Source organism: Centrocercus urophasianus, unplaced genomic scaffold (genome assembly GCF_019232065.1).
Source record: "Centrocercus urophasianus isolate 14NV4802_14NV808 unplaced genomic scaffold, USGS_Curo_1.0 seq_10, whole genome shotgun sequence".
Classification (NCBI taxonomy): domain Eukaryota; kingdom Metazoa; phylum Chordata; class Aves; order Galliformes; family Phasianidae; genus Centrocercus; species Centrocercus urophasianus.
In genome coordinates this window covers 40,591,636-40,607,811 of record NW_024884142.1, presented here as the reverse complement: position 1 = coordinate 40,607,811, position 16,176 = coordinate 40,591,636, and the positions used below count along the sequence as shown (strand labels likewise).

Below are 16,176 nucleotides of genomic sequence, written 5' to 3'. Positions count from 1 at the left end.
CATCAACAATAAGAGGTCCAAGAGAAGAAGAAATTAAAAAAGGCTTAACAGGACCTAAAATCCCTACCAAAAATAGCTTCCCCCACCCCTAAAAAACACACATATGCACACAGATAATTACTGCTTACTGGTTCTTGGGGAGGAGCTTATGCCCAGCAGTCACCAAACTAGGGTGAAAATCGTATAAATAGTCAAGGGTGACACTTGAAATCATCAGCTTCTGCTCACTCACCAGTGGCAGAAGAACTCCTCACTAGAGGGGGATTTGCCACTCTACTGCCCTGCATTGGAGCTCCACAACATTTGGTATGTTATTATTTCATTTCATTCTGTATGGTTTTGATGCTAAAATCTATAGGATATGTTGGTTGGGTTTGCAAGAGTTGATATTTAATGGCTAGCATCAGCCTCCTTACTGCTACAGGGGTTATTCAACAGGTTGCAAACGAAAACCTCACTTGTATGTGAGATTTTTGCCATGGATGCTGAAGGAGCCAGAACTTTATACTTCATGGAATTTACTATAGCATTAGACAGGGGCAATAACATCATGGTATATAGCCTATATATTACCAATTAAACCTTTTCTTCATTCCAGGAGCTCTGATATATGTGACTGCTGAACTTTGCTTTTGGGTCCTGGAGTAATTAGAAAAATTACTACTGTTTCTGAAGTCAGTGGCTTCAAATAGGCTGCCACTTATTTAAAATGATTATTTTTTCTAAAAGTGAGACTTCTGCCTCTAAGCCATCTCTTTTGTATCTTAGACATACAAGAACTCCAAATCTTAAGTTAGCCATGTTGATTCTATTCTCCTTACAGCACTTTTCACAGACAGTGAAAGCAGGAAAAAGCAAGCACAAAATACAGAAACTTTTAATACCAATAACTTAAGAAAACCAATTTATGCAAAAGACACTCATCAACTTCTACTTAAAACATTGCTTTCTTCCCTTTCTAACAGTGGACGGATTTGGAAACATGCATTTACAAATATCCTTACTGCTGCTGTTTTGTCTAAACATCGTCCATGGTAGTGATGGATATTTTTCCGAGCGATACCAGAAACAGTCCAGCATCAAGGGGCCACCACACTTTCTACCATTCAATGTAAAGAGTCAAGGTAAGTCTACTTTTTAATTTTTTTTTAAATAATAAACTAGCATAATGTAAGCTCTAGTGGGTCAACACATGAACAAAAGCTCACTGTTTGTACAACTGGTACTGAACTAACAGTTTAGGCTTACTTTAATAAGTTCATCATTGCAGAAGGAGTTAACAGTGACACAGGAAGTTACCTCCCACTGATGAAGATGCACACTTGCACAAACTTTCTGTGACACAATAACTGCTGAAGGGACACTTCATTAGAAAAAGAACATTTTAAGTCTGCATTAGAAAACAAAAGCAGACCCAGAGAGCAGAAGATTAGCTCCTCAGGACACAGCATCCGTATTATCCTCATTTATGAGCTTTCATTTCAGAGTAGCTCTAGCCAAATCCTATGGATTGGATACACAACAGTAGTACATATTGAATCCAAAGATGCTGCTATAGTCTCACTCAAACTGCCTCCAGGCCATGTTTTCCAAAAATCCTCTCTAGTGAGAAACAAGTGAAAGTAGCGTGGTTGGGAAACTTACTCACTCAAAATGCTCTTCTGGGCTGCACCAAAACACTATTATAGCTTTATCTCTTGCCTTCAGCACAAGGAATTTCTGTAATCCTACCAGCACTCTCAGACTGAATTGAGGTACATGAACAGGTACTGCCATGACTTACTAGCTGGAGTTCCCAGAAGGTTAAAGTTACACTTTCTCTTCCCAGTACTTGATCACAGTGTTTTCCAGTGATTTTATTCACTATTGCATCATTTTTCATATGAAGTATACTACGTACTTTATTATCTTCTACCACACTTCACTTAATTCTATTCTTCTCAAGGCAACTTTTATGTATTTATTTATTTTATAAATCTAGAGAAAACACTGGGAAAGGGGGGGAAAGAGAAATAAAATAACAAATTAAGAAGAAAAGGAAGGTTCAAATTAAATAGGAAAAAGGAGTAAAAGGGAAAAAAAAACTGTCCTAAACTAATATTTCACATTATGCTAACAGAGAAATTAATCTGCGGTAAGCCTCTTAATCTAAATAATGATTATATATACCTGTGACAATTGTAAGATGCTGTCTATTGAGGAAAGGGAGCAAGGATTATTCACCACACTACGAAAGTGGCAATAGCTTACAATTTTACAGACTTAAGATACCAGTCATACAAAGAGACCTGACAAATCCTCATGTTTGGTGACAAAGTATCAAAATGAAAACTACACGATAACTGCTGTTTCTCAGCCTGGAAAACAAGCATCTTACAGATACATTTTAGAAGAGATTTAAGAGGGCTCACTATCATTGTTCATAACCTAAGATAATAATCGAAGAACTGAACAAGAGACCGCAAAAACAAATTAATACCTCTGAACGTGTTGTCTAGTGAGTTGCTCCTTATGCAAGTAGCTCAAGTAGCACTTGAAAAGATCTTAGTTACAGCTCGTTTCTCATATTTGTTCACTGTACATCATCTTCTAGTGATTTAGTTACCAGCATGTTCTTTTCCTTTTGTATAGCATTGCCAAAAAGCTACCTGGAATCAAAATTTCAGACTGGGCCTAAATTAGTGACCCAGGACAACATTTACTAGGTGCTTGATAGCACCTAACAGAATAGGCTGGAAGTTCCATGCTCATTTATGCAGGTGGCAAGTTCATATTTTAATAGATCCACCTCAACATCAAACTAGAAGTTTCTTTGTAACTCTCAGCTGTTTTTTCTCAGCAACATCAGTATACATATTCAGTATACATATTCAGCTGTATATAGATCAGTGCAGGTGTGAGGGCCTGCTGTGCAACAAATGTAGCTACTGAAAAACTAATCTTTACTACAGCCACAGCAGAACCAACAGAAAAGACAAATCATGGAGTGAGACATGGATAGCCAGCAGCAGGGAAAAAAATTAGAACTTGAAACTGCCTCAATTTAGTTGCATACTCCCACTTCCATATTAGCACTTAGTAATTAAAAGAACATAGTATAAGTGCAGAACTAGAATGTAATATTTCTATACTCTCTACATTCACTTTAAAACAAAGAAAATTTCTAAAGGTAAGATTTTCCATCACTTGATTAAAAATGCCAGATCTGCAAAAGACATTCTTAGATCCCAAAAATATGAATTATGTTTTCTTTAATTTTAGATTAGCAAACAAATGCAATATTGGATATAATTCCAGAAAATACTTATCTTGGCAACTGAAATCTATTAAAGCTTTATCTAAATTGAAGAAATTGTAAAACAATTTGATAATTTTTCTTGACAGCTCTCCTGTCAGAATATACTTTCTTTTCTAGTGTGGGTTTAATATATATATACACTAGTGTGTGTATATATATATAGTATATATATAGTACTATATATATAGTATATATATACTAGTACTAATACTAATATTAGTATAGTATTATATTAGTATATATAATAGTACATACACTATTAGTATAGTAGAACATTATCCTTTGCTCATTGCCCTGAACTCCTTGTGAAAAGTCCTGGTTGAGAATAATCACAGAACTAAAGCTGACAGTCCAGCAATGTTTAAGCTAATAGGTCTTTACTGCAGGTCATGCTGAAGTCTTGAAACTTAGTTCTATCCAAATATAAGGTTTGACTGCTCTTGACATGTCTTGATGTAAAGTTGTTTTATACATACAAGACACATAAAAGAATAGTTAACCACTGCTTTAATTTTCTTGGTAAAACCCGTACTTCATTAATGCGACCATCTGTCTTCTACTATCTCTAAGACAGTGCAATCAACAGATATTTAAATCTCAAACAAGCTCATTTTTCAGCTCCTCATAGAAAATATCCACAATAACATTTGCAAAAGATACTGAAGCTTTTGCTAAAGGCATCACACATCACTTTACAAAACTAAGACATACAAAATTGACCTAAAACAAACTGAAAAACAGTAAAGAGAAGCATTCTGAAACTGATGTCTGAAGAAATTGCTTCCTCCTACCCCCAGTTAGGTCAAGCGTAATAACAGCATGTTACCTGAACACTGCTGAATGATATCAGTGCTACTTCACTGCAGAAATTCAACTCTAACTCCCGAAGAACAGAATTCACTTGGAAGAATGGACATAGCTCCCTGAGTTATAAAAAAAAGTACACCTGGATGGGGTTACAGTTGTCTGCTAGCAAATGCCAGGTTTTAAATTCAGTAAAGTAGAACTTTTATATCAGGCTACTGATATAAAAACGTATTCATGTTTCTCTCCATTTTACCACTGGAACATCACAAGGTCAGCAACTCATTGTCTGCATCAAAGTTTTGCTTTGATTTGCCCATTTTTTCTCAACTCTGACTTCAGAAGGATGAGATAGGAATGTATGCAAAACAAAACAGTATGCATTTATGCTGCCTTTACGCATCAGCAAAAAAAAAGTTACTATCTGCAGTTGATAGGTAATAACTATTTCCCTAGTAATACAGGAAGAAAGCAACCTTGCAGGTACATGAAACACATTTGATTTGACAGCTTTTCTTATTATATTCTTTAAAAAAGAAAAATATTTCTACTTCATCTCATTTGGTCCAAAAGTAGCCACAGATTAGATAACAAACCCTGGTTTCCCAAAGACAGCAAAATATTCATTGCACACACCTTCATACATATATGTATATAACATATACATATATACACACACAGATATGCTTAGTTTTTCTAAGACTCAAATAGAACTTCAGCTGATCAACTGTTAATGAATCTTTACTAAATAAGCAATGAACTGAATATGTTGCCATCAGAAAATCAGAATCCAGTTTATTTTTATACACCTCAGAGTCTGATTTTTGCAAGCCTTTTTAAATCAGTATTCATCATAACTATGGTATTTTGTTCTATAGTGGTATGAGCTGCTGCAAAACAGTAAAATAGCTCACAATATGCATGTTGACTTTCTCTGTAATATGCTACAAATCATCATCCTAATTCTAAAATGAAGCAGCAAATTTCCCACGAAGTACAGAGAAAACAGTTTTGAGCTTGTTTAATCCTCTGTTTGTGACATTCAGCTAAATGGCTCCACCTGCTGCTGACAGCTAAGACAAAAAGAATCATCATTTGTTGTGTTTTTTTTTGTTTTGTTTTGTTTTGTTTTTTTTAAAAAAGAACTTGAGCTCTGACAAACTACAGTGAAATATCACTTATCTTGTAACTGTGTGAAGCTATTACAGCAAACACAATTCTTTAAGATGACAATACTTTAGAATATAACATTCATGTGTTTACTAAAAGATAAATAAAATCAACACAACACCATAATTATGGCTCACTGCAGATGGTCAGAAGAAAAGGCACCAAGTAGTTTAAGAAAAAAAGCATAGTTCTATTGGAAACATCCTGTTTTCTTTTATCAAGATGCAAGTCTTGCTAAATCATTTACATGTTTCCTCTCCTTCTTAATGCTTTGCATTCACTTGTCCACTATATTTTTTTTTTTTTACTCTAGATGTATTGATGTAAAAAAATTATAAAGCCATCATAGCTCACATTACAACTCCCAACATATTTACACTTGTTACATATTCGTATGAGACTCCTAGGTCACTTCTGCTGTGAAAGTCAGCTCAGGCTCTGAGTGAACAACAGCGTTAAACTCTTGATTTCTGTGAAGTCCAAATGAAGCTAATTCTTCACCCTGCAATAAATGTGCAGATCTGGAAGGGCTTTTACAACTTACATGATTCCACAAAATGTTATGTTGACCTTGTTTCTTCTCATACAGGTGTGCAGATGAGGGGTGAACAAGGTCCCCCCGGTCCCCCAGGCCCTATTGGACCAAGAGGACAACCAGGTCCTGCAGGAAAACCAGGCTTTGGAAGCCCTGGTCCGCAAGGCCCCCCTGGACCCCCAGGACCACCTGGATTCTCCACTGTTGGAAAACCAGGCATGCCAGGTCTACCAGGGAAGCCAGGAGAAAGAGGATTAAATGGTGAGAAAGGAGAAGCCGGACCTGTTGGGCTCCCAGGAGCAAGAGGGCCACAAGGACCCCCTGGCATTCCTGGCCCCGCAGGACTGTCTGTCCCTGGAAAGCCAGGACCACAAGGACCTCCAGGAGCTCAAGGGCCAAGAGGCCTCCCTGGTGAGAAAGGAGAACCAGGTGTTCCTGGTATGAATGGACAAAAAGGAGAAATGGGATTTGGTGTTCCAGGCCGCCCAGGTAGCAGGGGTCTTCCAGGCCCGCAGGGACCCCAAGGCCTCCCTGGCCCTGCTGGGATAGGAAAGCCTGGAGAAAATGGCCTTCCAGGTCAGCCAGGCATGAAAGGTGACAGAGGTCTACCAGGGGCACGTGGAGAAGCTGGTACCCCAGGCCCCCAGGGTCCACCAGGAGAACCTGGAGAAGTTGGCATTGGCAAGCCTGGGCCAATGGGACCACCAGGACCAGCAGGCATCCCTGGAGCCAAAGGATTCCCTGGACCTGCAGGCTTGCCTGGATCCCCAGGTCTCCCAGGATTTGGAAAACCAGGATTGCCAGGGATGAAGGGACACAGAGGACCTGAAGGACCTCCTGGCTTTCCAGGACCTAAAGGAGACCAAGGCCCAGCTGGTGTGCCAGGAGAACCAGGTCCTGCTGGGTCACCAGGAAATATGGGCCCTCAAGGACTCAAAGGCTTGCCTGGTGAGAATGGCTTACCCGGACCCAAAGGTGACATGGGTCCTGCAGGCCCTGCAGGATTCCCAGGAGCCAAGGGTGAAAGAGGTCTACCAGGATTAGATGGAAAACCAGGATACCCAGGTGAGCAGGGTCCTGCTGGTCCTAAGGGACATCCAGGTCTCCCTGGTCAAAAAGGTGACACTGGCCATGCTGGCCTACCTGGCTTGCCTGGTCCAGTTGGACCACAAGGAGTTAAGGGAGTGCCAGGTATTAATGGTGAACAAGGCCCAAGAGGACCTTCAGGAATACCTGGGATCAGAGGCCCCATTGGTCCCCCTGGCATGCCAGGAGCCCCTGGTGCAAAAGGTGAACCAGGAGCACCAGGACTGCCAGGCCCAGCAGGTATTGCTACAAAAGGTTTAAGAGGACCCATGGGACCACCTGGACCTCCTGGGCCTAAAGGCAACAATGGAGAGCCTGGCTTGCCAGGTCCCCCAGGTCCTCCTGGTCCCCCTGGCCAAGCCACAATCCCAGAAGGTTATGTTAAAGGAGAGTCTCGAGAGCTATCAGGAATGTCTTTCATGAAAGCAGGAGCAAATCAAGCTCTGACAGGAATGCCAGTGTCTGCCTTCACTGTCATTCTCTCAAAAGCCTACCCTGGGGCAACAGTCCCCATCAAATTTGACAAAATCCTGTACAACAGACAGCAACACTATGATCCCAGGACAGGAATCTTTACCTGCAGGATCCCTGGACTATACTACTTCTCCTATCATGTACATGCAAAAGGAACAAATGTTTGGGTTGCACTCTATAAAAATGGCACCCCAGTCATGTACACTTATGATGAATACCAGAAAGGATACCTTGACCAGGCCTCTGGCAGTGCTGTCATTGATCTCATGGAGAATGATCAAGTGTGGCTCCAGCTGCCAAATTCAGAATCCAATGGTCTCTATTCCTCTGAATACGTTCATTCTTCTTTCTCAGGTTTCCTATTTGCTCAGATCTAACAACATCCCACTTACAATGTCCTGACACATTCTCCTTCAGGACATTTTAACTGGGCACTGATGTAATATCCTTAGTCCTTAGCAGGTCATGTAACTTCAATTTTGCAACAGAAACTGAGGACAGTGAGAAGGTAAAGCAATTGGTTAAAAACTAGTAGAACAATATTCTATGTTTTTAGAAACTTGTCATGGGAAATTTGTTTTGAACAATGATCAATTGTCCAACTAAATGCAACATTAAAATTTTATGAATTAATATAATACACCTGTCTATCTCTCTTCATTAACAAGGGGGGGGTGGGGGGGGAAAGGAGAAGGGGGGTAAATCGAAATTTCTAGCTATCATTTCTCATTAACAAGTAAAGTAGCCATTTCAAGACTCCAGACCACACTCAAGTACACTGAATGATACCTCCAGTTGATTCAAAAGTAAAGTTTCAGACAAAACATGGTCATCATAATAACAAGCTAACACACTTCTTTACCATTAGCCTTCTATCAAACAAAGAGTCAAGAAAACAAAATTTGACAACAGTACACAATATGTCACTTGTAAGTCAGTTCAGCTTTTCCTATTAATGAAAAATCAACCTTGGAGAAAGGTAGATTTAGAAATCATAATGCTACTGAAGGTCTAAGACCTCCAACAACAGAGAAAAGCAACCAGACTTGAAATGTAGAAATCACAGAAAGATTAAGGACAGGAGGGACATCTTGAGGTCATGTGGTCCAACCCCACTGCTCAAGCAGGGACACTTACAGCAGGTTGCCCTGGATCAAGCCCATACAGCGTTTAAAGATATTCAAGGAAACCGACTCCACAACCGCTCAGCAAACTATTCTGTTGCTCCATCAGTTACAGCATACTACAGTAAAGAGGTGTTTCCTGATGTTCAGATGGCACATAAATGGATCACAGGAGATTCCCACTACCTCTTGTTCTGGCACCAGGCACCGCTGTAAAGAGCCTGGCTCTATCTTCTTTGCACCTTCCCCTTAAGTTTTAAAGAATCATAGAATGGCTTGGGTTGAAAGGGACCTCAACAATTATCAAGCTCCAACCTCCCTGCTGCACCCAGGGCCACTGTGCATCTCTAATCCTAGACTAGACTGCCCAGAGTTTCCATCACAGCTGTCTGACACATTTTGTAAATTACAGTAAAAAAAAACTAGTTCACCTTTTTTAAGCTCCTAATTAATACGATGATAATTGGAGTACACTAAAACCAAAATGCATGCTGATACAAAATCAAAACAGCTTTACAACTCCTGAATTGGAGACAAACTTTGCTTGTAAGTTGCGTTTTACAGAAATACAGCATTCAGAAATAAAAATAATAGTCTTGGAATTATATTTTACTTACATGGTAAAAGGATCTCAATTACAGTAAATTTGTCTGGAGACACACTATTTGCTTAGCATGTCTACACACACTCATGTCTCTCAAACACTACATAGTATATTAGTCTGTTATGGCACAGTAAAAAGTTAATGGTATAATGTAAGCTCAATAGCATTAGTGTTTATAAATTATCAAAACACATCTCTTCAATGACAAGTTATCATTTATATGCTTTAACTGTCTTACATATATATATATATATATATATATATATCCAAAGATTACAATTCAAACTTATTTTAAACTTTTTAATGGATGTTTTTAATTATTTGCACTGAGAGTAAATAGGCCTGTTTGAATTCTTTTGTGATACCATCATTTCTTCATGAAAGGGAAACCCGAGGCTTATTACATACTGTGCATTTGAAACAGTTTCTTAAGTATCTGAAAATACCTTAGGATTAATAAGAAAGTGAGAGCACCTTTAGGCTGATACATCGTTAGAAAAACTAAATACTTTGGAAACTTTAAAGAACTTCTAAGAAAGTAACTGCAGAAGTTCTTTGCTCCTTTTATTAGGCGCTACTGGATAAGGATGCAGAAGGCTTAGACTAAACTTTTAAGTGCTAAAAGAGAGAGTAATATGAGATCATCTTATTTTGGTGGCCAAGTAGGCTTAGGCAAGTAAGTAGGTACTACCATTATAAATACGTTTGCATGAAAATAATGCAGTGGACAGTACCACAGTTCATAAGTAGTAATCCCATAATAATTTTCTTTCAAACTAAACTAACTCTCCAGACATTTCAGTGAATTGCCTGTTCTCATCTATTAATTACAAGTCTCCTAAGAAACACCTTTTAAAAAAAAAAAAATATATATATATATATAAACCACTCAAACAATTTGACACTCATTTCAGAAACAGAGAGATTACGAAGCGGAGCTTAAAACATGGCAGTTCCCAGTCAAAGCGTTTAAAATTGTTGGAGACCCTTGGTGCTCAGCCTGTGATTCCAATTTAATAGCACAAGAAACTAGGCCTCAACAGTATTCTTAAAAGTTAGGTTCGCTCATCTTCATTGTCCACCCACTTTAAATCAGGTTTTGTGTTTTAACGTCTCTGTTCTTCAAATGAGCACAAAGCAGTTCAAGTCTGTAACTTCGTACCTCAGGCCTGTCTTTTTGGAGGCTTTTCATAACTGTCCAGATGTTAAGCCATTAACAAAACCACTCAGCACCAAAGAGTTAGCAATTACTCTTCACACTGTGATAAAAGCAGAATTTAAAGATTTAGCTCTGGATTCACTGTTTAGTGAATTCACTGTTCAGTTTCCCCTAAACTCTGAGAAAGTGTTTAAGACTCTTATTAAAACAAAAGCTAATTCACATTTTCGAAATATGTACTTCAAATAAGTTAAATCTGTTTAATTACACTATATTTCTGTATAGGAGAAGTGAAGTATGTTGGAAAAGAATTTTATCACCAGTGAATGTCAGGCTTTGGAAGAGTTGGACACAATCACATAATGCAGATGACGGCCGTGCAGAACAGCCAAAAGGAAAAACTGGGGGTTTCTGTAGCGCGCTTTTTTTTTTTTTTATATATATTTTCTTCATATGAAGATGTGAAGACAAAGCTCCTCCAAATATCACATTTTTTTCCAGATGTGGTATTAGAAGAAAATCCCATGAGATTAAAACTAAAATATAAGAGCCTGTAATAGTAGAAAATTCTCCTCCAAAGGCTTCGGGGAAAAAAAAAATTGATACAAGCCTCATTAGTTCCTAAATAGTCAGATGTGAAGTATCCAAATGATCACTTATGAATTTACCTGGAAATCTCAGAATAGATGTATAACAAATTTACTAGCTTATATCTTTGTCACCATTTTCACAATTAAGAAAAATACTCATCTTTCTTCACTGGACTACATTAACATTAGAAATCCTGATGTTACAGTCTTTTTTGAAGATTCCTCTTTTTTAATCAGAAAAGCATCTTTCCTCTTTGTTGTTTCCGAAGTCACATATAAAGAACATAATTCAGATATCACTGACAATTCAATTATCTTCTACCTAGACAAAAGAGTTATAGCACAGAGTTGTGATCAAAAACTTGTCTGCATGCACATGTTTAGGGGAAAGAATAAAGTATTTCCTAAAGATCCAGAAAACTTTTCTCCCTGAAGTATAGAGAAAGTATATACTTTTTGTAAATAAGCATGCCACATCAGAATATTGCTCAATTACAAAAAAAAAAAACAAACAAACTTAAAATGCAAGTTACTAAACAACAGGTTTTTCCATCTAGCACTTTCTTCATCTCCTGTATACCTTTTAAACAAAGACAATTTTTTCACATGCACCCCTGAGAGCTGACAGCATATCCCACCAAGCTTTTAAATGTGCAATTTATCAAGTTCTAGCTGCTATGTCAGGTATGATCCTTCTAATTCCAAAATGAAATATAGTGTTACAAACTGATTGAAAACATTACAAGTGCATTATTCTCCCTACATAATCACAGATGCTACTGTTACAATTGGGAAATGATGGGGAAAGACAATCATGCAAGAGAAAGAAAGCAGTCTTTATGAGAAGACATTTTATAAAATTATGCTCTAAGAAGCTTTTGTAACAGGCAACTTCCTCCTGCAGAAACCATCAATTTTTCTATCAAAAGCACAAAATCTGAAATTTTTACATATTTACATAATATTAATTATAATTTCTGCATGACAATTCCTTTGAATTGTTCTTTACTGATGTCTATAATAAGAATATAAACTAAGTGGGAAAAAAAAGTAATACTAATCACGTTAAAGATTAAAAATATTCCAATAATGAAGATCGGTAAAAAGGAGTAATTTATGCAGAGGGCATTCTTGCATGTATTGTTAGGTTGAAAAAAATGACCTGTCTGAAAATAAAAATGCCTGTGTTCTTTGCTGTCTGACATCATGTTTTTATTTCTCAATAGACTGCTTGAAATTTTTGGAGTTCGAAAAGCAAAATTCAAATAAAACAAAATGACATGGAACTTTCTTAGGCCTCTTCGGCAAGCTTCAGTTCTTCACTTCTTTAAGAATAAGTAGCAGAGTGAGTTGATATCCTTCATAAACTGAGAGTCATGACAATCATGGCTATCTAAAATAGCCATAAAAAAAAAAAAACAACAACATAGTTGGGCCATTATCTAAGGCAATCACCATGGCTAAGACAATGAAAAGCAAAATCCATAAGACACCTGACTAATGATCAAAGAAATCATGTGATAAAGAGAAGGGACAAAGATAAACAAGGGCGTGCTGACAACAAACCAGAAACAAAGTGACATGCAAACATGAATTTCAAATAAATAAAACGGTCAGTCGTTCTGCTCCATCACTGACAATGGCACTAGCAAGATGCTATTTTAACTTGGGAACTTGATGTCTCCCCAGCTGGCCATTTAATAAGCCTGCTTAAGAAAGTTTACTTTGACTAACTGTAAATGAGTGCTGCTTTTCTCTAAAGGGTTAAACCCTTCACAGGGCACTGAAGGAACAGAGTTAAGTCAAGACATGGTTTATGCTTTTTAGTCCAGGCTCTGGGCTAAGAAAAAACATGGGGCTTCCTGGTATGTAGAAACTGGGATGGAGCCAGCTTTAAGTTTCCTCAGAAAGTTACATTAAGCTTGCACCAGAGGGAAAAAGTCTTTGGCATTAACTTGTCACAGAAGATTAGTACCATTATTCCCATTTCACAGAGGAGGGACCTGAAGTAAAAAGAGAATACTTCAGGCAAATATCACAGGTAAGCCAAACAGGAAGAAATGATATCCAATTCTTCCATCTTCCTGTTCATCCACTGGATCACATTATTAAATGGAAAACAAAACCACTGCAAGGCCTTTCAAAATGATGCATGACCGAGTTTAGCACTTTCATGCATTAAAGTACCGTGTACAATCTGTGTTGTCTTACTGCTGATTTTACAAAGCCCTACCTATTTCCACCCCACCCCAGAAAAAACATGCTTATCACTTAATACTTTCTCATATTTCACTGCTGCTGTGCACATCCCTCATAACAGAAAATTATGTGTATTAAATTGTCTATTCTGATTGAAGTTTAAAAGAATTAAGTCACATCACACACCTGTATGCAGATTACACACTTACATATACAGATATGTACAATGTGTAGATATATACTTACGTGTATACATGTACACAAAAGCAGACACTCCTACATACGTAAAATTGATTATTTACATGATTTCAAGGATCAGGCTTTAAATCATGTTCCCATATAATAACTTACTGTAAAATTTATTTTTTTAAAAAGGAAGCTAACTACGCATGATTCATATGCAATACATAATTAATTCTAATCAAAACTAAAGGGCTAAAGAAAACCTATTAAAAAGTGTACCAAATATTAGTTTCCTTTCTTTTCAGTGCATATCTGATGTTATTCATAAATACAAGAACACCAAAAATAGAATAAAATACAGTGAAATAATGCTGACATTATTGTATGAATCAAATATTTTTCTTCTAAAGTCAGTGAGGTAATACATCAAAAGTTCTCCTAAAAATATCAAAACAGCTCCAGCTGAACAAAATAAGAATACCAATGATAACAGGATTAATGTGTAAATAGAACAACTTAGAAGCCTGAAAAGTAAAAGCTACGTTGAGTAGCCTACAGTATGGTAGCAAATTTATTTGTTTCAGCAAGTATATGTAATATTTCTGGCTATTACTGTAAGTTGTTGGTGAACCTACTTACCTTTAAAAGCTGATATTTTATAATTATGTTGGATAGCAGCCACCATGTCCTTCCAGAAGTCATATTTTTTCTGACCATCATGCTGTAATTGTTAAAGGAATCTAGTCACTACATAAAATATCAGCCATTTCAAGCTTTTATACTCAAACAGTGGGAAGAATGCCATTAACAAATAAAAATATTTTGAAAATGGAGTAGCAGTCCTAGACAGTAGGAATCAGGACTCAGAACTCAGCTGTGAACTCTAAATAATGGGAGACAGATCTGCACCCTGCTTTTGAATTACTCATATTTATAAGTAGCCTAAAAACCTTACAGCAAAAAGGGGCATTAGAACAGCAACTTAATGAACGAGCTACCCTGCTGACTTCCAGGAAAAATTAATGCCTAGAGCTGCAGACATTGTACTAAATTAATAGGCTGACATTAACTACAGTCTGGCACTCGTATCACCTTCCACCATTGCAACTTGTAAAAACTTTCACTGCAACATAGTGACAATGTTCTTCTGCCAACAGCTCCACCGTAAACACCACATGAAATGCTTAGAGAGAAGCCAGACCGAGCAACACTACCCTGCACTGTGCTTTGTAGATTGCCAAACCCCTGCTCTGGCAGGACAGGGAAAAAAACAATCTTCAATGTGATCAGTCTCCCACTTTTCCTAGAAAGCCGTCCAGGTGCAGAAGCACTTCTGCTGACCTCTGTTACCCTCCCAATGTCTCACTAAGATAGAGAAAAAGCTTCACAAGCAGCTCAGAGTGCTCTGGGACTCAAACACTACAAACTTTAAAAATGTTGAGTTAAACACAGGTGCAATTACACAGCTAAGCACATTATAGGGCAGAGAATTAGTAACTGAGCTTGTAAGAGGTGCTCTGTTACAAAGTACAGAGCAGCAATAAAGCAGATGTCAGTTCCTACACCATAGAAAGTATTTTATAGTGTTGTTGCAGGTTTTGTATCTACTTAAGCTTAAGTTTTGATGCAACTGTGACAGATTTTTATGGCTTTGTCCTATGTCCTAAACCTGTCAGCGTATCTCTGCACTAGTACCTGAATAAAGACTTACTTTGTAAGTAGAAGGCATTTTCTTGAGAAGGATGTATTTAGAAAGTGAAAATGAATTTGAAATGTCTTAAGACATGCAGTTTATTTGTAGCAAACTGCTATTTCAGGCTTAATCCAACACAGAGGCTTCAAAAAAAAAAAAAAGTCCGCCCTTAATTTCATCTCGATCAGGTAGCACTAACAAGGCCTTTCACATGTGACTGACAAGCACTATTGGTAGCCTGCTTATGATCCACCACTTTAGAGATTAAGATCAGGAAAAATAGTGTTATTGCTTCCCCTGTCATCCCTAAATCCATTATTCTAGCAAACTACTGCATATATATATATAAAAAGGACTGTCAGAGAGAACAGGTACTGTGTATATCAGTTTAGTTAACTGCTAAGCAAGGTCATTATCTGAAGTTGTATTCATGAGATGTCAGGGAATGCCTGTCTAGTGGTGACAGCAGTAGCCTGTATTACCGCCAGCCCTTAGACAGGTTCAACTCTGCATATACTCCACGTGGCTGACTCTAGCCTTGTTTTTTCTTTTATTGTTTTGTTTGCTTGCTTCTTCTAAAAATCAGTGCAATGAGCTAACAGTTCCTCAAGAGCGTTGTTCTAAGGACAAGTTTAGAAGTGGTATACTTCCCTCAAAACCTCTGGTTTTACAAAAGACCAAAACGACTGTAAAACTACCCTACTGAAAATCCAGAGCTACTGCACATAAAAGAAAAATGACCAATTCCCTGAAAGCAGAGAGATAACTATGAGCATGCCTGTGTAGTGATTTCATTAGATGAAGTATCAGACAAAAAGTATTTTGTGTAGAGCTTCAATGCACAGATGCAAAATGTTGAGAAGCTCTTATTTGCCTGAAAACGTACACAAATTCATCAAATGCTTAGACATCTTTAACTGAGTAGAGCAGTGCAGCACCCAGCTCTTGTCTGAACCCATTTTGAATTGGAACCTAGTTCTCCATCTATTTCAGTAAAAAACTCTCCAAATCCTAGAATGTTTTCTGGAAATTTTAAGGAAAAGTAGCCTTTACTAATACAAGTTGCAAGAAGAAGAAATACAAGCCTACAATTCTGTTTAGGAGTTAGAAGGAATTAAAATGCAATGGTTTTGATACCATATGAAAATAGCCTAACAACTGCAGCATGTGTCCAGGGCACAAGTGCTGGAGAGGCCTACAACCTCCTGCCTTGTGTCTTCATCATCTGGCTGATGGTAACATCTCACAAAACTGCTG

At 37.7% G+C, this 16,176-nt stretch overlaps 2 protein-coding genes across 3 annotated transcripts in view; one reads left to right on the top strand and one right to left on the bottom strand.

Moving 5' to 3' along the window:
• The window catches only part of NT5DC1 (5'-nucleotidase domain containing 1), a 117,801-nt gene that overhangs the window by 92,320 nt on the left and 9,305 nt on the right, over window positions 1–16,176 (bottom strand). For both annotated transcript variants that reach the window (XM_042809893.1, XM_042809902.1), the window contains exon 6: window positions 13,866–13,947. In XM_042809893.1, the coding sequence (XP_042665827.1) occupies window positions 13,866–13,947 (82 nt within the window). The remainder of the gene's footprint in view (window positions 1–13,865; window positions 13,948–16,176) is intronic.
• COL10A1 (collagen type X alpha 1 chain) lies at window positions 983–7,744 on the top strand. The gene is made up of 2 exons (XM_042809880.1): window positions 983–1,124; window positions 5,862–7,744. The coding sequence occupies exons 1-2, from the start codon at window positions 983–985 to the stop codon at window positions 7,742–7,744; spliced, it is 2,025 nt and encodes a 674-aa protein (XP_042665814.1).